The sequence below is a fragment of the Gymnoscopelus microlampas genome, assembly GCF_963454915.1.
Source record: "Gymnoscopelus microlampas genome assembly, chromosome: 24".
Lineage (NCBI taxonomy): Eukaryota > Metazoa > Chordata > Actinopteri > Myctophiformes > Myctophidae > Gymnoscopelus > Gymnoscopelus microlampas.
This window is the reverse complement of record NC_139961.1, coordinates 32,999,070-33,024,029: the sequence shown is the minus strand read 5'-3', so window position 1 is coordinate 33,024,029 and position 24,960 is coordinate 32,999,070. Positions and strand designations below refer to the sequence as shown.

The following is a 24,960-nucleotide window of genomic DNA, read 5'->3' as shown; positions in this document are numbered from 1 at the left end:
TTTATTATGAATAATTGTGAAGAAAAAAAATGAAAATACAAATATTTTGAAATATATATATATATATGTTTTTAAATAAGAAGTTTTTTAAAAAGGGGATATTTGCTTGCCAGTCGCAACCTACAGTCTATGGTCGCAACACAAACATAAAATGGGTCCGAAACTCACAAATGGGTCCCGAACCACTGTTTGGAAACCATTGCCTTAACATAACCTCAAAACCACGCCCACCCGGGCGAAACATCTGGGAAAGACAGAGTCCGAGAGAGAAACTGGCCTGGGATGTTTCTGATGTTTTGATGACCAGTTGATGAAATATTATTTATTTGTTAAGAAATGTTATACATTTGCGCAAAATATGCCGCTATATGCTAGCTTCAGTTAACAGTATGCCATTGCACGTCAGTAAGATGGTCAAATTAGAAGTGCAACTGTTTATCATTGTATTATTAATAGTGTGATAACATCACAGTGTACAACATGATCCACTAACCAGGACAACATCATTGAGGTTGGATCTGGCCTTCGCATTTCCAGGTAATGTAGGTCGTGAATTGATTGAATACTTTATTAGAAAACAGCACGAGTACTGTCAGACATTTGGAAATGTCTGACAGTAAAAGGATAAAAGGATAACACGAAAAGGTCCTGTCCTGGGGACTTGGTTGTTTCTATTATGGTCCTATCATGTATTCAATTCATCATGATGCCAAGTGTATATGGGTGACTGACTATTCACTAAATAGTTAAGGTCAGCATTCTAATTTCAGGCAAGAAAATTGCTCCAAGTGCTTAGTTACAGTGGTGGAAAAAGTACTAAATTGTTTTACTTAAGTAACAAGTATCAATACTGCAATGTAGAAATACTCTGTTACAACTTACAAGTAAAAGTCTGGTATAAATGTACTTGAGTAAAACTACAAAAGTATTGGCATCAAAATGTACTTAAAGTACCCAAAGTAAAAGTACCATTATGTAGAATGTCCCATTTCACAGGTTTCAAATGTAGAAAATGTATAAAAAAATATTTTGAAAATAGCAGATCTACAATCTCGCGACACGTTATTTTCATATAGCCAAAGTTTAAATAGGGCTGAAGTGGTAATGTATGTTTTGTAATAATCCAAATAGTAACTAATGTTTTCTAATAATTGTATTGGAGCTGTCTTCTTCTTCTTATTAACTTGCATAGTATACTGTACATACTGTATGTTTGAATAGATTGTACCAATCTGGGAACCCATTTGTTTTTTTCTTCTTTTTTTCTGAATCTGTCTTGAGAGATTAAACAAAGTACAAACCTTTTAGAATGAATGAATTGAATGGAGGCACTCCTTTTCCATGGATGACATTTTCTTTTTGCATCTACATCTTACAGTCTAACAACAAAGACCTTTTCTCCACACAGAACACAGCTGCGTGTGTTTGTTTGAAGAGCGGAAGTGGTTCTTCGGTAGTTCACCATGTCATGGATGTGTGTATCAGTGATCCTCATGCTGGGTCCAGCGCTGTCACAATGCACAGCCTCAGGAAACGCATCAGACCTGGTGGAATACACAGCAGCCAGCTTTAGTGAGAAAGCTCATTCTGGGAAGACACTCTTTGTCTACTTTGGCCATCAAGGTACAGTAAGCCAGTGGTTCTCAAACTTTTTCGTGCCATGGACCCCCTAATTGATATGTATGTGGCCGTGGACCCCCACCTGAGAAAATATATTGTGCCAGGGACACCCAGAAGCAAAGATTTGTGTTAAAAATGTTAGCCTTTTAAAAAATATATTTAAATATTTGCACACATTTTTTAGATTTTTCAAAAATAGCAGATCTACAAGCTCGTAGCGCGGCACTCTGTGCCACACTATAAGCGTGTAGATCTGCTATTTTTGAATAACCAAAGTATATGGATAAAGGGGTTAAAATGATTGTGACTCTTTATTAACACATTTTGCTGGGGACCCCCCTATCGTAATATTGTGATATGATTTTGGGTCTTTTCCTGGTTTTAACCATTTGAGCCCTATTTCATTCTTAAAATATGATCTACATGCATGCTCACAACATTTCACATTGTGACACGTTATGAGGTTGTGCATGCTTCTACATACTATAGATCTGATTTATAGGCCTACTTTAATAAAAATAAAAACTAAAAAACGAAATAAAGAAATATATTATTAACACAATATTGATATTGAGGTATTTGGCCAGCAATGTCATATTTGATTTTGTCTGGCCAGCCCTAATCACATAATACGTAAAAGACTGATTGAAATGTCACTGTGTACTCTCAACAATAATAGAGAACTTTAGTGTAATCACATAATAAATAGTAAATTACTTACTGAAATGTCACTGTAATAAAAAAATATAGTTCTTGGTAATAATAGAAAATATTATGCACTTTTCTCCACACACACACACACACACACACACACACACACACACACACACACACACACACACACACACACACACACTATCTCTGTAGTCTCTCTGTATCCCTTCAACCTTGTTTGTTGAGATATCAGATCAGCATTGATGTGCTGCAGGAACTTTCCTAGTGATTTGTACAGCTGATCCACTTTTCATGACTTGTTATGGTGCAACGCTGTAGCCAGTGGTAAATGTAATGTTACTAATGTATAACTTTGGTCTTTATCAGATCTCTGTTTGCCAGATAAAGCAGTGGTTCTCAAACCCTTTCCTCAAATGAATATGTAATTTGCCGCAGATCCCATCTGAAAAAGATATGAGATTTGTGTTCGTCATCATCATTTGAAAATATTCCAGATTTTTCACTTCCTTTCATTTATTTTTGAAAATAGGGCTTAACTGTCATGCTCTCCATTTCTTTGTCCAGTGTCTCCTGACATCACCCTGTTCCTGGTCCAGCTGGAGAAGTCTGCTGAGGCTCTACTCGATTATGGGATATCTGTTGCCAAGGTTAATTAGTTGTTCTTCAAGTTCTACTGAAGCACACATGCCAGTGGCCTGGGCTCAGAACTGATGTTCATCTATAGTAACTAAACCCCAAGAGCACCTTTCTGCTCTAAACCAAAGTTATTTCATCCACAGGCTCTGCTATAATTACCATTTACCGATAGAAGCTGCCACTTTTTTCATGGCCTAGGGGCAATTTCCAGAGTGGATGCACTTAAGGCTGGTTCAAGGCATATAAAGTCTGTTTCTACACCAGTAAAATAATTGATGGTTTGATGATGGATGGAGGGAGGGATGATGTTTTAGTAATGATCGCTTTGTCTCTGCAGGTGAATTGCTGTAAAGAGCAGGTGGCCAAATTCTGCACAGGAGAGACGTTGATGAAGAAAGCGTATTTATTCAGGTAAGTTGCATAGATATAATGTAGATACATGCTTATGGTCCCACCAGCAATACCATCAGAGGACAGGAAAACAGCATCTGTAGCACTAGCTTCCAAGATCCAAGCCTTTCTCACTAGAGATAGGCAGTTATTGTCTCCTGTTTTACCTTTTTCTTACTGGTTATATTCTGAATAACTATGTTGACGGACCCACAGGAAACAGACTCAACCTACAGACAGTGGCGTACCCACCATAGAGGCAGGGCAGGCGGCCGCCTGCCCAACTAAAATCTAGCCTCCCCTAGAAAATAAAGTAAAAGACTGAAAAACAGGCAGTAAAAAAAAATCCAAAGAGAATAGTGGCCGTCGGACCTCGTCCATTCACGCGGGCAGGCAGCTAATCACTACCGTATCCAAACAGCAGAGCGACGTCGCCTATACTATAGTGATGCAAATGTTTGCCTTTATCTTCATGGGGTGCCAGGAGTGCCAGGGGTGGGGGTCTCTGGGCCATCACCTGTACTCACCAGACATAAAAGGGGCTCTGAGTATGAGAGCAGCTTGAACCATTAAACTACAACATGAAGAAACCACTGCTGAATAATTGATTGATTGATTATACTTGCATATTGTTTTTATTAACGTTTTGTAGTCAGTGTTGCGTTGTTAACTTGCTTCCCCCGAGATGTTTTTCCCCGAGTACCCCCCGCCCCTTCGGAGGGGGGGGGGGGGGGGGGGGGGGTAGGTAGAGAAAAAAATCTCGCCTGCCCTAAATGTAATTTCTGGGAACGCCACTGCCTACAGATAAGGATAACTGAGCTGCTTGGCTCATAGTCTTTCATTTGAGGTTTTCTGGTAATGTGTGAGAGTTTTCTGCACCCTCTAATGGATACACAGCCTCATTACAGTAGTTCAGCATTGCTTTGTGGCTCATTTAAACATACACACTAGATCTATGCCTACTATGAAATGTAATTATATTTATCCAATCATATCAGCAGTGGATGTAAAAAAAAAGATAGTAGATTGATATTTACATTGTCATTACTGTTTATAAACTTAATTTCATGCCTGGTTAGACAGAAATTGCAGTGCAGCAGTACTTATTGAGTCAGCGCCCCCTAATTTGAAGTCTGTAGATGTTGTCAGGGCTGATAGGAAAGCAGGTGGAGTAGCTGTATACTTTAATGATGTGTTTGGAATGCATCATTACATAAAGATGCATAAATAAAAATAATAAACAAACAAAACAAAACTAAGATAGCAGCTATCATTTGGAGATTTCACATCTTTTGAATACTTTTCTGTTATATAAAATTATATATAAAACAAACTGATAGGGGTACAAACCTGTGGATAGCCAGTCAATTTGGGCATAAACAAGAAGTTGCAGACAACTTTGGTCTGATGCACTGTGCATGTTCAAATCATATATACTTTACTTTATTTCAGAACATTTTCCATTTTGGAAATAACAGCCAATTTAACATTGAGGTGCCCACAATGTTTAGGTTCCCACTCGACCTGTATTCATGAGAAGGGGTGTAGGAGGGACTCATGCCCTGAAGGTACGGGGGTACCATGCCCTTGAATGCCTTGTAGTTCATCACCAGTGTTTTGTACTGTGGGTGAAAAAGTCAATGAAGGGGATGCTATAGCACTGTTTCCCAAACAGTGGGTCGGGAGTGGGACCCATATGTGGTTCGCGGACCAATTTTTATGTTTTCACTAGTTTGGGTCCCGGGGAGACCTAAGATTTCTCTCTTGGGTCTCGAGCTAAAATGTTTGGGAACCACTGCGCTTAAGGACAAGACCTGAAAGGGCAAATTCACAAATAATTTGTGAATTTGCCAAATAGAGCAGTCGATATCAACCTTTTCTGGCTGTGACCCCCCAAAATAATCATATTTGAACTGGGGACCCCCTACCCTAACAAGCACAGATACATATTGTGAAAATAGCAGATCTACAAGCTTGTAGATCAGCTATTTTCAAATGTTTTGCCTCTTATATTATTTGACAATTTGGCCAATGTTTAACCTGTTTTTTATTGTATAGTTTGTTGATCACTTTTGATGCAGCAATGGTCTTTTTTCCTCTTTTATTTCTTCTTTTTCTTTTTTTTTATTGAGGCAGTAAAAAGGTCTTAAAAGTCCTTCAATTGTCACTTCACTGTCATTACCCCTAACCCTAACCCGCCCCAAAATCAGGGTCCCAACCCACAGGTTGAGAACCACTGAACTAGAGTGACAACACTGCACAGGCTTAGTTAGCAGCGATGGTCTGGTCCATCCAGGCACGCAGCTCGGTGACGCGGGCGTACACACCAGGGGAGTTGACACTGCAGGAACTACTGCCCCAGGAGACTACACCGACCAGGGTCCAGGCTCCATCCTTCTCACAGACCAGGGGCCCACCAGAGTCACCCATGCAGGACGAGGCTCCAGAGGCTCCAGCGCAGATCATCTGGCCACTGATCAGGTCGCCCCAGTATTTCTTGCACTGCTCATTGGTGAGGAGGGGGAGAGCAGCCTGCTGTAGCAGGGCAGGGGTGGTAGAATCAGAGGGGTCGGTCCGGCCCCATCCAGTGGTCACACACACCATCGCACTGGGGAAGTTGTCACTAGTCTCAGCCACACACACTGGGGAAACACGCATGCCCAACTTGGCAGGGCTGGCCAACTTGAGCAGCTGGATGTCATTGCTGTATATTGGGGATCCGTGGAGGGGGTGCTTGAAAGCCTTTCCAACCCTCATGGTCTGGATGTCCTCTGCGCTTGAAGAGCGGTTGTGCTCTCCCAGGATCACACGTGTTTGAGTGTATATAGTGCAGTGGGCAGCGGTCACAACCCAGTTCTCGTTGATCAGGGATCCGCCACAGTAGTGGAAGCTATCGGGAAGCTGCAAGGAGACCTGCCAGGGCCAGGAGTGAGGTACAGCCTCCTCACCGTTGACAATAAGGGAGTGTCGAGTGATTACTGGAGAGATGGCAGGCGAGCCACAGCCATACGCAGTGCCAACAAAGGCAAGGCAGTAGAGAATCCACATGTAGGTGGCCATCCTTTCAACTTGACTCTAGCAGGCTGACTGCAGCGTCCTTTATACTGGAACCCGCAGCAGTGGTGTCCGATAAGAGGTTAAGATGTCAACCCTGGTGATTATGAAGGATATGGGTCTAAAGAGCCCTGTACGATGCAGAGGTATTTCAGTTGGAAGGCCAAATATCCAAGTTCGTACGGCTGCGTAAGGCTGCTGGATTTCCTGATGGGAGCTGGTTTAGGGTCTTGAAGTTTGTAGCCTTATAGATAGAGGGAGATTTGGGGTAACGCTGATTGCATTTGAATTCATGGAATGACTGCAACCATTTATATAATGCTTGGCTGGATGCTCGTGACAAATTAAAACACCTGGGGAATCATCATTGACAACACCTGTGGAATCATGGCCTTACTTACAGCCATCCCCAAATGTATGAAGTACATTTGCTTCCTAAAAAGGCCACTAAGTGGGATCTGCTGAGACTGCAACACTGTCCTCTGTTCCCTGTGGGATGGCTGGCAGGACCACCAGCCTGGACACTGGTCCTGTGTATTTGTTCTGACCGACAATCAGGGGCGAGTGCCAAATATTCTCCACCTACAGTCCCATTAGCTCTCACCTAGCAATTTCGAGTTGGATAGTGGCACTTAACCCTGCCCCACTATGGACCGGCATGAAGAGGATGCAGAACCAATAGTCCGACCAAGTTGGCCGATCCATCCACCTCGTGGAATTGAGGACTATGATGTAAGCCATGTCAACTGCCCCAATCCCCCTAGGTTGCACAAATAATCACAATAAATGCTACCTACATGAGATCATGGGAGTAATATGGAAAAAGACATGTAGAAGCTTCTATTGAGTTACGTTCTATTCAGTTACTTTAAATTCTATTCTACTCTATCGTAGCAAGTGTGTGTGTGTGTGTGTGTGTGTGTGTGTGTGTGTGTGTGTGTGTGTGTGTGTGTGTGTGTGTGTGTGTGTGTGTGTGTGTGTGTGTGTGTGTGTGTGTGTGTGCGTGTGCGTGCCTGCGTGTGTGTGGCACACTGGATCAGTTGTAGGGTGTTTGCCAGCAGACCAGCAAGGAGGAATTTGCAATAGTCAAACGTGGAGAAAGGTGGCTTGGATAAGGATCTGGGCAGACTCCTTGGTGTGGAAGGATGCCTTGTTAGTTGTTATGCCTCATGTAAAGCACCTCACATTACCTTTGTGTATGAAATATCCTATACCAGGTGTTCCCAAACGTTTACAGCTGAGAGACCCAAAAGAGAATTTTGGTGTCTTTCCAGGACCCAAACGTACAAAACAGCTTGTAGATCTGCTATTTTCACTATTATAATAAAAAAATGCATTTATGGATTTTCTTTTCCTTTTTGAAAATTTCTGAAATTATGTTTCTCTTTTTTTCTGAAAAGGGATATTTACTTGTGACCCATAAAAATGGTTGTGTGACCCAAAAATGGAGTCTGCCAAGCAGACTTCCTGACCCATTGTTTGGGAAACACTGTTCTAGAAAAATAAAATAAACTTGCCTTGCCTTACAGGTATGTGTTTTGTTTCTGTCTCTCAGGGGTGGTGAGGTACTGAAGAGCTTTGACCTGGACACTGTGTTTGATGTCAACGCCATAGTCTCTCACATCCTCTTGTAAGTTAACTGGACTCAGCGATGGTCAGCGATTCGCAACCTGTGGGCCGGGGTTCACTGTTGAGCCGTGAAGATATTGCAAGTGGGCCCCCAAATAATTGGCAAAACATGAAGAACTTCATGGTATATTTTCTTTAAAACCTTGAAAAACCTGTTTTCATTGTGATAACTAACGATTGATTGATCATTAAAATAAACATGCTCTTAAAATGAGCTTTTTCAAGTGGGCCCTGATCCAGAGGTGGTTGAGAACCACTGACGTAGCCCAAAGGAACGCAAGGCGATATTTATTCCTATATGTTTTGTTGCTATTGTGTTTGTACGGTCGGCCTGCTGCATGGCACTTACAATGCCAGGATTAGGGGTTCTACACACTACTTTCAGGGGAAAGGCTAGAATTACGATACAGAGGATAGGACTGTGATGTTACACAACACAAACAGTCGGAAGTGTGTGTAGCCTGCAATTTCATGGGTTCAAGGGCCCCATGTTCCTGAAGCTGTTCCACATGGCGCTAGGGGAAAGGATTCCATTCGCTGTGTTTTGCTCAGTGAGGTTAGAGCATGGCACTGGCATTGAGGCCCACTGGGTAAAAGCATCCTTCAGATGGCATATGTTCATAGTTATATTTTATTATAACCTGTATTATAAAACGGATTTTGTGTGGTAAGCGCAATATCTTCCCTGGAGATTTGGTTGATCATACGAAAGACCCGGGTTTGAATCCCAGGTAAGATACAAGAGTTACAGATTTCAGCTTTCAGTAATGCGATGATGGGATGCGAGAGTGCAGACAAGCCCAAGTGTTCCCAAACTTTTCAGACTGCGACCCCCCCAAAATAGTCATATTTGAACTGGGGACCCGCTACCCTGACAAGCACTTAGAATATAGGCTTTACAATTAGTTTGACTTTGTTCCACAGATAAATATTGTGAAAATAGCCGAACTACAAGCTCACAACGTTGTGAACTTGTAGATCGGCTATTTTCACAATGCTCCTCTTTCTTACATAATATTTGACAATTTGGTATTAAAGGTCTTAAAGGTAATTCAATTTTAACTTTAGAAATGTACAGATACCCTAGTATATATACTGTATATTGATTTGTTTACTGTTGAGTGAGAAAACAGTGTTGTATATTAAGCTAATCCTCTTGGAACCCCCCAAAATCATTTGGGGACCCCCCTGGGGGTCCTGACCCCTAGTTTGGGAACCATTTGTCTAGCCAACACCAACTCAGACCTCCTGAATCGCTGCCCTCCACACCCTTGAGCTCTGCAGTGTTGTTAGCTCCGCTGTCGCGCCGCTGTGCATCTACGTAGGTAATACTATATGAACGAACACATAGACCATGTCAATGTTATATGTATCACATGTCTGTCTCTGTCTTAGTGCCATTCTGTTTGATGAGGTGAGGTACGTGCAGTCAGATGCTGACCTGCAGGCCTTGGAGAGGACAGCTAGAGGAAAGACAGACATGGTGCTGGGATACATCCAGATGCTGGGAACACCAGGTAACGCAGGGACAGAGGAATGATGGAAGAAATGGAGAAAAGTAATGCTAGAAAGGCTGATATGGTATTGATTAGATTAGTGATCAATGATTGTGTGTTTATTATTGATTGGGTTGATATTGCTTTAATGCCAGTGATTTATGGTCCTTATCAGAACACAGGTCATTGATGGAGACCGTGTTTGTTTACGGAGCCAAGTACCAGTTTGTACTGACCACTGGAGGACCCATACTGGACCACCTAGGGTAGATTCTAGTCTATTCTATTTCATCATATTACGTATTTTTATACAGCTAGATTCTATTTGATTCTATTCTATTTCATTCTGTTATGGTCTAATGTTTTTGCCTTGTGGTTTGTACTGCCGTTCCTCTCTCTTACCCCCTCTTTCCCTTCTCTCTTCCTCTCCCTTTTCTCCTTCTCCCTCCCTCTATCCCTCCCAATTTCTCTCTCTCCCCTTGCCTCCCCTTCTCTTCCTCTCCCTCTCTCTATATATTGCCCTCTTTCTGTTTCTCCTTTCCCTCTCTCTCTCTCTCTCTCGCGTCCCTTCATCTCTCTCAGAGTGGGTTCGTCCTCTCGCTCGTCAGGCGTATGGTTCCTCCACTGCAGGGTCCACCGAGGCCTCATGATCCCCATGACCTCTGACCGATGCCCTTTGACCCCTATGAGGAAGCCTCTGTCCACCCTCAACCTCTACTCCTTCTTGCAGCTCATGGAGGCTCCGCTAGTGGTAAACCTCACGGCGGACTCACCTTGTATTGTTTGTTGACATACTGTATAAAACTATTACAAAATCAATGCAGCTCACTAATTATACCTGACTAGAAGGATGCAAGACATAGAAGGATTCAAGAGTGGCAATGCACTGTAAAATCCGGAGTGTTCATTTACCTGTGTCAGGATTTTACTTTGCAGTCATGTGTTGAGGGATGAAATGACAGTGAGATTACGCCCACGACGCGCGCTGTCACTTCATTATTGCCTTCATATTTACAACCACCAGAGAGCTTCCCATAGACGTGTGCTGAATTGCCGCCGTCTCGATCCACCGTACATGTGGTGACCCTGAACAAGAGCATCTGAAGTCTAATAACATGTTTTTATGTGCCTTCCACCCAACCTGTCACACCTCCATGACCAACAGTCTGAGGTGTACGAGGACCCGTCCTCTGTCCATCTGTCCCAGGGTCCCCATCTCCACACCCCCCTGCTCTTCCTGTTCTCGCGCCCCGGCACTGAGCACCTGGACCTGGACACAGCCACTACTCTAGCCTGGAGGCTCCGAGGCCTTGCTCAGCTGGTGTTGGTACACAGGTGAGTGACCAAAATTAGATACACACACGCATATACACAAATCCGGGGCCTGTACTACAAAGCTGGTACGAAGCAAGGTACTGTAACTTCAGGTTAACCCCAGTGTGTAATCAGGGTTACGACAGTGGTTCACTTCGTACATCACCGTGAATTATGTTGTGTGTGTGTTTCCGTGTTTCCAGGGAAAGTCCTGCAGTGAAAACTCCTCAGGAATATAATGCTGCTTACAGGCTGCCTGGGCAGGTAAAGTTGTTAATTTTCCATAGAAGTAAGTGTCTATACAGTATGTTTACTGTGTGTCAATATTAACATGTTTATACCATCAATACTTTGTATTCCTTTTCCCTAGGGGTCAGAGGTGAAATATTTGATCTTGACCAACCTTGAGGAGGTCTTGGAACTCTTCACAGACCAAGGGGGCGAGGAGGAGCAACACGGAGAGGAGGAGGAAGATGAGGAAGAAGAGGAAGAGGAAAAGTGGTCAACGATAGGTGAGAAAGAGAGAAAAAAAAATTATGAGAAAAATGTTTGAAAAGATTACGTTGCTATTTATTATTACATAAATTCTGTGTTCACAAAAACTTTTTCCACCTGAAGAAACAGCAAGGGATGAAGAGACTGTCTATATGTCTGTCTCTGACTGTATTTCTGTCTGTCTTTCTGTTGCTAGATATGTTGGACGATGAAGTGGGCGAATCTGTCTACAGAAACAGAGGCCATTCTCTGGACATGGACTCTGTTACCCAGCTGACCTCTGACAACTTCCACGATGCAGTAGCTCAAAGTGGCCTCACGGTGGCACTCTTCTACCTCAAATGTAAGTCGGCACAACTCAAGTTGTTGGTGATAGAGCTTGACATGGACAGTGTTGCCTGGATCACACTGTGTGTGTGTTGTGTTGATTTAAATTGTTTGTAGTTATTGATATCCACATATGAGTGTCCAAAAATGATATTTAAAATGTAAAATTTGAATGAACATTTTAGAATGAATTAATTATAATTACTATTAAATAATATGTATAATAGGGTAGTGTCGTAATGCTCTGATGTAATGGCTTCTTCACACCACCAGGGGATGCAGTTTCCATGGCTTTTCTCAGCTCCTTCGTTGAGGTGGCAGAGAGACTGGCAGGTAAAGATGTCACCACAGTAGAACCGTTATCTCGGCAGGGTTCATTTTGTTTCGTTTCAAGACATGAGAGTGTATTACGAGTAATTGTTTTCATGGGGTGTTTAAGTGGCTGATTGGCCTTAGAATGAACTAAGAACCCTTTGAAAACTGAGCTATTGTTCATTCATACATAAACATTAGCAAAATGTAGCTAGCTACATTAATTACTCAAGGGGTCAATGGATAGCTAGATAGGTACTTTAGGTAGGTAGGTAGATGGATAGATAGTGCATACATAGATGCATACGTCTACGTAGACTTAAAGATATCAACTAATTGATCATTCTCGTTAACTGGTTGATTGCCTGTTCAGACTCGGAGGTTCCAGACGTGCAGCTGGGCGTGGTCGACTGTGGAGAGTGGACGCTCCTCTGCGCTGCTCAGCCAGTCGGCTCCCGCCCTGCTCCGTTTCAGCCAATCACGGCCTTCCCCAGCGTGCTGCTGCTCCGCCCCCAGGACGTGGCTCAGCGCTACAATGGAATGCTGGGTAGTGAGGCGCTGCATCGTTTCATAATGCTGTGAGTTCTTGCTAACAACCACGTAAAGAGGTACAATGGAACATGAAGTTCATAAACACCTTTGTTTTGACTTCCATATTCCATGTTGACCAGCCTTAATGTGAACCACATTTGTTCCCTGTAATTTATGCATGGACACAGATGCAAAAGGAACACTGAGTCAGCTACACACTAGAGCCAGACTAGTGCTAGATTTTAAGGTTCGATCCCTATTTTGGTAGCCCACTGATTACCAAAGTTTTAAGCAATGTTTTGTTAAAGAACTAAACAAGGGAAAAAAAGGCAAGTCTTGTATTTGTAGTTTAACTTATAAGTAAATAATTAAATAGAAAATAAACACAAATAAGTATTTGATAGATTTTCTTTTATTAGCCATATTAAACATCAATATATGAAAAGAAGATTTGGGTTTGATTATACAAACAAGCAAACATAAAATACACACATGAATTGAACTTTATTTTATTTAAACATTTATGCCCTATTTAAAATGTAAAAAAAGCAGGTCTACAAACTGCAAATCAGCTATTTTATCATTTATTATTTTAATTTAAAGGTTAAAAATAAGGTCACATTGGCAGCATAATTGCAGATACCAATAATGTAAAAAATGTCAAATAATACCCAATAAATCGGCCAAACCCATATATCGGGGCTTATACATGAATGCATAAATAAATACAGACGGGAAAGGAACACTGAGTCAGTTACGCACACACATGCAAATGAGCTGTTCAAACAACACACATGTTTACGTTGGTCTTTCCTGTCTCCTAATCCAACTGGAAACAATGAACGGTCCAGTAAAAGCTGGTTTTGTGTGTTTTTGTGTAACTACAGTTCATACAAGTGTGTGGTCTGGTCTCGCTCCTCAGGAGTCGTTTGGCGTCCCCTGTCCTGTTGGCCTCCCAAGAGGAAGTGACATTATTTCTCCAGGAAGTGCCCCTACCGTACCTAGCTGACTACAGGCCTGACAGGGTACTGGGGCTGTTCCGGACGCACACAGACACAGGTACTGTACATGGGGGAATGTGTATGTGACTAATTTGTTACAGTATGTCACACCATTTAAATGGGACTAATCAAAGACGTGGGAATTGGTTAAATGTGTGGATTTCTTTACGAGGGGTTTTGTGATCACCCTTTGAGTGGTGACAGGGGTTGGGAACTTGTACCAGATTGTCCTTTGTGTTAATGGTACAATAAGATACCAGGGTTGTGGCTCTTTCGGAGCGGGAACTTTGGCGGGGTGGGAGGGGTAACATACATTCACTGTTTTTGTATGCCTTTTGTTATTGACCTGTATGTGAAAATATAAAATAAAATAAAACCTTGAACAAAAAAATAAAAAGACGTGGGAATTGGGAACATTAGAAAGCCTGCTTTTAAAAGATGATGACACAGTTGTAGCAGATCAGAAAGGTTGTTCCAGAGAGTAGAACTACTATGGTGACTAAATACACCATCACCAGCAGATGCAACGCGTTGTGAACTTGCAGATCGACTATTTTCGGCGCGCCACCATGATACGACTTACATAAGTATTAATCTGGTTTAAAACGTTTTCATCTCGGCACAAATCTTTGGTCTGAAGAACTAAGCTTTTACAGTAGCTTGAGTTGCCACTTCTGTCTGTCCGGCTGTTTGTCTAGATGTACCAGTCTTCATTGAAGCAGCGAAGTCACTGAGGGGAGAAGTGCTGACAGCTTTACTGACAGATGGACTTGCGGAACGATGGTAAGTATAGTAGCGCTCAACACCAGGCTGTGTGCACTCGCTTAACAGAACCAGAATCGGCTTGATTCACTCTCATGTACTACAAATTGAGTGTTTCGTTTACAGCCTGCACCACAGATAGACCTACAGTATAGCATAGGTGAAATGAGATGGTACATGTTTTAAGAATTGACTCTTTAAACCCATTACAGAGATTGAAGTCATTTACAGGGCAAGTACCAACACTGACACTATATAAACACTATAAATACAGAGGAAGAGTTTGAACTATGTAAGAAAAACAAGCTTGTCAGGAGAAGCACACTCCTACACAGTCTGTGCATTCTCATCCAACTCACGTGTTAGCACAGACTTTGGTCAGTCTCATCTATACATCTGGTTTGTCCTTTTCATGATTATAGCTATATATGTATTTATATACATTGGCTGTATTTCCTCTCATCAGCTTGTAAAATACAGAAATGCCTGATTTAAAGGGCCAAGCAACTATAAATGTAATTATAACTATACATATATAGTTTATTTCTAAGTCAAGTGAATAGCAGAGTTCACACCACAGCTATAACAAAGACAATGATGAATGATATATTCATAGTAATTGTTATAGTGCTTGGTGTGAACAACCCTTAATAGGCCGGTCCGGGCACCTAGGCTCTAATGTAGCCTGACAGCGCATCGCAGGTTCAAGTCCCGTTCCCGACGATCTTTGCTGCATGTCTTTCCCCAACTCTCTCCTTGTTTCCTGTCTGTATCTACTGTAATCTATCAATAAAGGCCAAAAAGCCCCCAAAAAAAAGAAGAAGAAAAAAAGAATGGGTTGCACATTGTGTTGCACACCAAATATAGTCGATCTACAAGCTCACAACGCGTGTCAGTGCGATGCGCTGTGTAGATCTGCGATTTTCTGTGTGCGACACTTAAGATGTGATGTACTTATAAGTTGTGTGTGTGTGTGCGTGTGCAGGGCCGTGGACTACGATGTAGACCTTCCTGTGGTGCTGGTATTTGGATCTTCTAGGACACACACACACCCCTCCTCCATCCCCATCCCGTCATCTTCTGAAGAGCTGGCCACACACATACACTCCGCCCTGCTCCACAGCCTGGTACGTCTGACTGTGTGTGTGTGTGTGTGTGTGTGGTGGGGGGGCACATGTGTGTTTGTGAATGTGTTCCTTGTGTTTGTATTCAAGATTCAAGAGTTTGTTTGTTACATGTCAAATACGAGTACATAAGAGTACTTCTTGTGTACTCGTTCTTTGGTTTGGCTTATCCCAACATTGTAGCAACAATAACAAAGAAATAATAAAAAATAGCAATAACAGTAAGAAATAGCAAAGTATGTACGTACAGTGAGGTGCTTGAAGCATGGTTCTTAATGTTATCCATATGTCTGCGTATATGCGCACTGCACAGTATGTGTGTATTATCATCTATTTACATGTGTATACATCACACAGTGTGCATACAGTATGCTTGTGTGTGCAGTCTTGATATCCAAAGTGTGTGCGTGGTAAAGTATGTGTGCAATTTTAGTATACAAAGTGTCAAGTCCCTGTGTGTGCGATGTGTTTAACCACTTGTCTTAAACCCTATATACTTGGTTGACCGGGGTCCCCCTGGGCTTTATACCTTGGTCTGCTTCTTTTTTTCCCAGACACCAAATCTCTTCACCGTTCTGAAAATAGCCGATCTGCAGGCTCGCAACACTGAGTAGCCGAGCTTATAATGGCAAATAGCCAATCTACATGCACGTTGCGTTGCAACGCATTGTGGGCTCGTAGATCAGCTATTTTGGCAGAATGTTCACTCCAGAATAGGGATGCTGGGGTTCATGTGGTTAATTAATATAGTGGATGTGTGTGGGGTGCTATGTGTTATTGTGGAAGATTGTATGGACCTGCATGCCTGTTATGAGTTACGTAAAAACAAGCTACCGTGGTACCTACTAACAAGTATGTTTGCCGTGGTGATCATTTGAATGAATGTCTATGTTCTATATTAACATAGCCATTTGTTCTTTTGGTTGACAGTGGTGCCCATACAAAAACATTTTTGTCCCTATCGTGACAAAAAAGCCGAAATCCAACTCGTGTCTCACGATCACATGCCTTGATTTCATGAGCTGTTGGGATTCCGTCCCTATGTAAACAGACGTTGGGATAACAGCCACATAAAGAATGTTTATGAAACTCCCAGGACGTTTTGTTGGCTCGCATATGGATGCACTCAGCAGTATGTCCCAGCTAACAAGCTCCATATGGAGACTGACAGTGCACTCGGCACAGGGTTTCGCCAAGGTCAAATGAGTCCTTCGTCACAGAGGGCGGTGCGCGCATGTGTGTGTTTGACTTTGTGCGCACACTAAAGTAAACGTTCGCAGCTGGGTTAACACGGAACCAACGCCTTTGAATGTTCCATTCTTCACTCTTTCTGCACCCCTGCTTTCTCTCTCTTATCCTACTCTTTCTCTGACTTATGACCCTGCCCCCCCTCTCTCTTTCGTTCTCTCTCTCTCCTCCTATCCATCTCCCTCTCCTCCTATTCCATTCTACATTCATCTCCCTCACCTCTCGCACCCTCCTCCTCCATCTTCCAATCTCTCTCCCTCTCCTTCAGCCGGAGCTGACGGTGGACAACCTGCCCTCCTACCTCTCGCTGGGCAAACCCCTCCTGCTGCTGTTTGTGGGAGAGGAGGAGGACGAGCGAGGAAGGAGGGAGAACGAGGCGGCGGTGGAGGAGATGAGAGGAGTAGTGGAGAGAGCAGGAGGAGGAGAGGAGGTGGAGAGATTCCTGCCCTGCTGGATTCACCTGTACGTACTGCCGAGGAATTTAATTTCAAGGACCCCCATTACTCTGAGAGTGTACAAAATGTACAAATGGAACCGAATGGTTCCATTTGGTGTGGGAAGGGGAAGAAAAGGAGGGGGCCAAGTACAGACCCCTGGGGGACCCCGGTAAATGAAGTATGTCTGGTTTAAGTGGCTAATTCATTGATGTTGTTTTACTGAATGTCAGACTGGTCAAAGTGCAAATCTTGACATCAGTCTTGTGACTGTCCGTTCATTCACACAGTGTCCGGATAGGCGGCAGCTAATAGCAGAGAGCCAACAACGTAAAAAACAACGAATTATGGCTGTCATCTTCGTTTAATGACCCGAGCATTGCTCACACAAAGAACAAGAGATGCCAGCGACTACTCAATTAATTAATTCTTTATTGTGGCAACTGCACACAAACACAAAGGAAGACAGGGTGATAACGTCGCCTCCTCTTATCTCCAAAAATGTAACGCAGTGCTGAACAAGAGGAAAACAAGGAGCAGAGACTAGAACTAAATAAGTTAGTCAAAATGTATACTGCATCAACATCATCCAATTCGTAACTGTCCATATGTTTTAACCACTTAAACCCTTTATATACTTCATTGACCGGAGTCCCCCAGGGGTCTATATACTTGGTCCCTCCTTTTTCCCCTCGTCTACACCAAATCTATTCACAGAAAATAGCCAATCTACAAGCTCATAGATGCAAGGGTTCATGTGGTTAATCAATATTTGGTATTTATGCTTTATATTGCACATGAGAATCTACAAGCTCACAACACATCGCAACATGACACATTGTGAGCTTGTAGATCTGATATTTTCACCAAATGTTCGCTTATATTCGCTGAATGTTTGCCTATTATTACATGCCCAGAATAGAGATGCTAGGGTTCATGTGGTTATATTGATGGCTGTAGAACAAACAAACACTGCACATCTATTTTTTGAGACGGGTGCATAGGAGAGGGATGAATGGTTCAAAGTTACAAATACAACTGGCCGTGCTCGTGGGTAGGAAGTTGACATGGAAGGGTGATCTAGCAACTCCTACAGCTTGGCCTGTTCAGGAGAGAGCAGAATTGGGAGGGAGTTTGTTCCTCCCCATGCGTAATGTCCTCCTGGTGAAACTCCTCACCGCCAGGTGAAAAGAAGAGGCTGGTGACATGTGGTTGTCTTCACCTGGTTCCCAAACGTTTTAGCTTGTGAAATTGAATCTCCCAAACTAATGAAAATAGATGACTCAAAGCTCACAGCGCACCCCGATGCGACACGTTGTGATCTTGTAGATCAACTATCTTCAGTACTCTTTTTTTTTTTTACTTCACTTTTTTTTATGTATGAAGAAAAAATATATATATATTTACTCACAACCCATAAAACTGTGTCCGTGACCCACAAATGGGTCCCAAGCCATAGTTTGGGAAACAGCGGTCTACACCCTTCCCAAAAAGTAGGTGTTGGCACAGTGACAGGAACTATTTACATTAGGGGAATTGGCCTAAATTGGGGAGAAAATAGAAAAGACTACAAAAACAGTTTATCCAACAATTCAAATGTTAGTGTCCTTCACCAGTTCTGTTTGTGGAATACTGATTTATTGACTGACTGAAAATGCAAATGCTGATAACTAAATATTTCCCCTGCTCTTTCTTCCTAAGAGGCCATACTCCAGCTGGAGCCTCTGTCCTAGAGTCCTACCTGGGCACTCTGCCCGCCCTCCCAGCTCTGGTTCTCTCCCATCTGCCCACTGGACGGGAGCTCTACCACTACCCCCCTAACTCCCCCATAGTGGCACACTCCATCATGCAGTGGCTAAAGAGGATAGCGGACGGGGCTGAACCACCTGCAGGTAAGATTGGAGGTGGGGGATATATGCTACCGTAAGATGATAGAATACATGATAGAACATACTGGTAAAAAGGAAAAGACATACAAACAAGTTCTGGAAATGTATGACATTTTAAAAGGGAAATTAATGGAGTAGAGACCTATTCTATCCAGATTGCTGATAGACAGCACTTTCAAATGTTTCAACCTCATGTTGCAGTTCATGGTTTACCCTCTAGGGGGAAGTAAAGTACAACTGTCATGGTTTTCTAAAACCAAATTGTTATTGGTTGAAAGTGGTGCTGAAGTAACTGTACTGTCTTCCAATCTGGTTTAAGTTGAGCAACGTTATTTTTCCAAGCTTAAAATGACCTCTGCAGTGAATTTGCCCTATTCCTGATTCATACACTGCCTCTTCACTTTCATCTAATCTTTTCACATCTCAGGAACACTGGGTACTGTAAACATCTAATCTTCTATGGTTCTGACACTTGTTCTCCTTGCTATTAGTTTGTTATAATCTTGGTGCCCCGCAAGCTCATATTGTTTTCATTTGCTCTGGTTAAGTCAGCTAATTATCTAAAACCCTACACTCTATACCGCATACAGTAAATCTCCCTGGCTTTCTCTCTTCTTTTACTGTCTCTTTCTGTCTTTCTTTCTCTCTCTCTCTCTCTGTCTCATTGTCTCTCTCTTTCTGTGGCATGAGCGCATGCTGAAACTCGAGCTCTGCTTGCAGACAAATGCTCCTTTGACATATGTTAGCAGCAGACCAAGAGAATAACTGCTCGCACATCAACAGATATGACCTCACTCCATCTGCCGGCTTTAGCCTATCTCACTGTGGTCACCTTGTCAGGTTTGTATAGGCCTGAGAGATGGAGGGAAAGAGACACACAGAGACAAAGAGAGAGAGAGACTGTGAGACTGTGGCCATCCAAAGAACTTTGTCTAGCAGGAAATACAGCAGGATTTGCTGTCCTAACATCTATTAGTTAAGACAGCAAGCGGTATCCAGTATGCTTTCTGGGATAAGCTAACGTGCTTTGAATATGTCAGCGGGGGTCCCCTTACTACAGAGAATGTGAGGTTGAGGAATTAGATTAACCAGACGCAGAACGCAGGACTTCAAGAGGACGCTGTTGGAATGCACAAGTAAAAGTATGTCATATAAGGTATCTGAGCTGTACCCATCTCAGCATTTAGTGTGTAATTAATTACCAACAGACAGATTTTCAGTACATATTTCATATTTCAAGTTTATATTTCAACACATTGCAGTTTATGTTGCATTACGTAATTGGTTTTAAAGATATGCTGAGTTGCATTCTGTCACTTGTAAACGACGTGCCAAGTTGTCCTCTCCTCCACTCGTTAAGTTCTTGTCAGCGGGTGAAAGCCAACCCCGATGTACTCTTGTTTTGGAATGATGCTCTCTTCTGATACAAAAACACTGTTACAAACCAACTGTGGACCATAAGTAATGATTGAGGAGGACAGTATTCTCCATTTGATTTGTTTTCCTTTTTTTTTTTTAAATATCTGGGACCACAATCTATACACTCTACAATTCACTGTTAATATAGCTCTCAGCATTACAGAACTGTAAGGGTCCATTTGGTTCCTATCAATCATTTAGCTGGGGATTCCCTGGAACCCCCTCAAGGACCTCAGTGTACCTTTTAAGGCTTTGTTTTGAAACCACACACAAATAATCGTAAAAAATGTGTTTGAGTTTTTAGGCTGTATTATTTATTTTCATTTTCATTCACTTCACTTCATATATTGTTTATTTAACAGAGACCATGCACAATTAAGGGAAAAAAAGAATTGCACCAGAGATGGCTAGTGAATGACAGTGAAAATGACAGTGAAACCCTTGGTCAGTTAGTGAGTAGAGATTAGGTGGAAAGTATGGGGCAGTCTGTCTGCTATTTTAATCTGGAAGCTAAAGCTCATAAATGGCCTCATGTGGAAAAAAATGAACAAGCAAAATTACGTTTTTACAACTAATATGAAAGGGATTTTACAGTGATATGTGAGCCTATAGCTGGGGTAATTTCCATCCATTAATGCAGTCATGGCAGCGTGCGGTGGTGTCTGCTATCTCTCAGCGCTGAGCAGGGCCTCGTAAATGTTTTTGCACTCAATACGTATTTCTAAAAAAAGTGTTAATTCATCCATTTGTAACTCTGAGAGTGTACAAATGTAACCTCGCAGAGTTAAAAGTACCACCGCAGATTTTACTCTGCAGTGGTTCTCGATCCACTTGAATTGTGATGATCTCACCTGAAGGCATTACTCTGTGTGAGAAGAATGTAGATGAGAATTAGAATGCAGACCGCATTCTAATTCTCATAATAAAAGGGGCTCTAAGTGCTGCTGCTGCTGCTACTGATGATGATAATGATGATGGTGATCGTTCAGTTAATTTAAGGGTTAAGTCATGAACCTTTGGCTGTTTTGAACTTTGACCAGTATAGTTGAACGCCTGAACACAGCAGCACCGGTCTCGTTCATACTCGTCTGTCGTCTCTGATCTGCCAGACACTCCATAACCAATCTGTCACTATTACCAACAACATTCCATTCATTTTCTCTGTTAAACCTCCACAGATGTGTTTTGTTTACCGGTAGGCTAGATTAAGTATTTGCCAACAATCTACTTACTGGCTTATTTTTTGCAAGGCAAGCTGAGATTGTTTATGGTGGCCTTACACCAACCGACTTTTAAACGATTTCACTCGCCGTCCAGTCTTAATAAAATCAGGACAGGTGGTAGTTTGAGACGACTTTACAGTAGGAACCTTTTATATATCATGTTAGTGTTAGTAAAATACTTACAAGCAATTAGTAAACATGTCGTCCCCCACCAGCGACAGTTTTAAATTGGAACTTCAAACTCAGATTCCTTTCAAAGCCTGTTTTGCACAAAATACATCATCACAAAGGCAGCGTTCCATCTGCTCCAAATCTAAATCACACATTTTGGAGCCTCTGAACCAGGGCTACTACCCAACCTTTTTTTTTGCCCCAAGAACCCCTTCCAGTATTTTCAATCCCAGACCCCGGGACAGAATCAAGTAACTTACTAAATATTTATTCATTATTAACCATGTATATGCAATTTTACAGTTTTTATACTTGCATAATGTTGATATTTCATATTGTTGTCCTGAAACGGACATTATCATACCGTTGGAATGCATTTCATCATGTCTGATGTAAATCTGACCAGGTACTGTATAGCATACTGATACTGTCATTATCTATCATATGCATGCATGGAACGGAACGAAATGCATTACATTTTCATGGCTGAACATCACAAGACAAAGTACAACGCAAAGCAATCTAAGCAATCTACACGTCGTTGAAATGTTGATTAGACTGGGGGATTATGACGTGCGTTGGGTGTGTGTGTGTGTGTGTGTGCGTGCACACACAGCGATGGAGGCGCTTTGTCACAAATAAACTCACCTGCTCGAAGAATCATGAGAAGTTGATAAACCCAACACTTGACCATAATAATTATGTGACACTCTCACTCTCTCTATCGCTTTCATTGAGTAATGTCCTGGTTGAGACGGACAGACTGGGGGGGTTGGATTTGTTCACTATACGTTGATGGCTTGTTAACGATCATCATTGATTCAGAATAGACGGGTGAACGTTTTTTTTTACTATGTTGAGGGGTCTCTATAGACCTCGGACTTTGTCTTTTCCCGGTGTTTCGCCTAGGTGGGCGTGGTTTTGAGGTTAGGTTTAGGCATAGTGTTTGTGAGTTTAGGGTTGAGGCGCCACCTGGGCAACACAGAAAGAGGGAGTATAGACATGTAGACATATACCCACCAACTTGCTCATGTCCTGCCGACTGCATCCCATGACTGGCACAGCCCTGGGTTGGCAACCTGGCCTCACTGGGATCTGTGCTCAGAGGAGCACACTTTTCTAGTTGTTTTTGCACCCGTTCGGTACACAGGTTACATCCAATTAATATGAATAAGTGAGCAGGGCGCCCGCTGGCCTAGCGGTCCAGGCGCATACCACATAGGCTGGAAATCCAGTCTGACAGCGTGTTGCGGGTTCGACACCCGATCCCGACGGCCTTTGCTGCATGTCACCCCCCCATCTCTCTCCCCATTTCCTGTCAGCCTACTTTCTTCTCAAATAAAGGCAGACAAAGACCCAAAAATATCTTTGGAGAAAAAAAAGAAGTAATCAAGTAAAACATTTATTACACAATTACCATCTGTCAACCTACCTCTCCCTCAACCTCTAGGAATGATGGGTAATGAACGATGGAGGCCCGTGGCTCCATTTTACGACTTCCTGTCGGTCATGGACCAGGAAGCACCTGGTCACGCCCAGCAGCGAACGCCAAAGACCAAGGAGAAGAGAGGAAGGGGCGTGGGAAGAAATGACAGCGAAGAAGACAAAAACCATGAGGACGAGGAGGTGCTGAGTGGTAGAGGAGGAGACGACATGGGGTCCGATCCGTCCACAGCTCCACTGCACTCTGAGCTGTGACAGATAGAGGAGAAGGACACGGAACGAGAACAGGAGAAAGACATTGGTTTAAACCACTTTTCTATGCTTTGTCCACTCATTTTTTCCCTCTACGCTACGCCATTTGTCAAAAATAGCTTATGTACAGTGCAAGCTTGTTGATTGACTATTTTTTGATGAATAGCTGCTTATTAATGCCAAATCTTCACCTACTATATGACATGCCCAGAATAGGGACTCTAGGGTTCAAGTGGTTAACCACTTAAGCCATATACTGTGTACTTTGTCATTCGACAAATAGGAGCTACTGTAATAACTATTTTTGAACATTTTGAAATTTCTTGGAAAATGATTTGTTTGAAAGTTTTAGACACAACGTGACGCACACGTAAAGTGTTGAGTTGATTTCCAACTATGGAAACCTCTGAAAATATTATATCACAGAGGGCATCCAATTATCCTGGAAAATGGCAGTCTGGATAAACACTGTCTATACAGGATATGACTTGGCAAGAAAACAGAGAGATACATGCAGAAATAGAGGAGAGAAGAAGACAAGGTGAGGGATGGAGAGAGCAGAAGCTACTGTGAATTTCTTTTTTATAGTTTTTTATACCATACCACCATGGATATATTTTTTGATTTATTGTATTTATAATCTGTCGCTTGCGTGCGCACACACACACACACACACACGCACACGCACACACAACCATTGACTGACTCTCTCACACACACACACACACACACACACACACACACACACACACTCACACACACACGTGTTTTCCCAGAGATGTTTACAAGGACTGTACTGACTGGGCGTATGATTGGCACCCAGTGGGTAGGTGGTTTACCTGATTAGCGGGTAAGATGTTCTATTTTTATAATGTTGTGGTTTATCATGCAGCCATTTCAACCAAACCTCTCACTGCCATCCTCAACTTGACCATGAGATCATTCTCAGAATGTGCTCATAAAGTCTTCTGCTGTATTCATTCCCTCCTCTTCAGTTTTGGTATTGTGTCTAGAATAGACCACACTTATTTAAAGTTGGCTACCTTGGTCTGACTTACCAGAAAGGTATTTTTTGTAAAAAGTGGATACTTCCTGACCAAGTTGCAATTAAGAAGCACAAGAACTTTTTTTTTCACCTTTCAGCATATGAATAATGTATATATGTGACATAATATGAAAATACTGTTGTATTATTCACAATGGCTTTTCTTTATTTGTACATCATTGTTAATCAAGAAAGACAATTCCCTCGATACACTGGATTTATGACTTTGTGAAACGTTCGTCAATGTTCCATCCAAGTCTGATCTTTGTTGAGTGGATTTCCAACCATGGAAACACCTGGAAAATTAATATCGCAGTCATCATTATCCTGGAAAATAGTCCAAAATACAAGTCTTTTTATTTTATTCTATAATTATTCCCCAGACCTCAGAAAGTACGTTTACAACCTCACAAACTGATAACACAGTCATAAAAACCATTCCCCATGTAACTGTTTAATAATCTTTCCTT

General features: G+C 42.3%; 2 protein-coding genes across 2 annotated transcripts; one reads left to right on the top strand and one right to left on the bottom strand.

Moving 5' to 3' along the window:
- Positions 1-283: 283 nt before the first annotated feature.
- On the top strand, positions 284-24,572 carry txndc16 (thioredoxin domain containing 16). The gene is made up of 20 exons (XM_084050801.1): positions 284-537; positions 1,409-1,623; positions 2,860-2,942; positions 3,269-3,342; positions 7,931-8,005; positions 9,400-9,521; positions 9,676-9,766; positions 10,083-10,251; positions 10,666-10,835; positions 11,018-11,078; positions 11,185-11,326; positions 11,506-11,652; positions 11,910-11,969; positions 12,322-12,526; positions 13,402-13,538; positions 14,179-14,263; positions 15,228-15,369; positions 16,883-17,076; positions 18,750-18,940; positions 23,201-24,572. Exons 2-20 carry the CDS (start codon positions 1,464-1,466, stop codon positions 23,446-23,448), a joined length of 2,556 nt encoding a protein of 851 aa, XP_083906927.1. The 5' UTR covers positions 284-537; positions 1,409-1,463; the 3' UTR covers positions 23,449-24,572.
- Positions 5,587-6,381, bottom strand: LOC311041016 (chymotrypsin A-like; the record flags this gene model as incomplete). The annotated part of the gene is made up of 1 exon (XM_084051453.1): positions 5,587-6,381. One exon carries the CDS (start codon positions 6,379-6,381, stop codon positions 5,587-5,589), a length of 795 nt encoding a protein of 264 aa, XP_083907579.1.
- Positions 24,573-24,960: the final 388 nt, after the last annotated feature.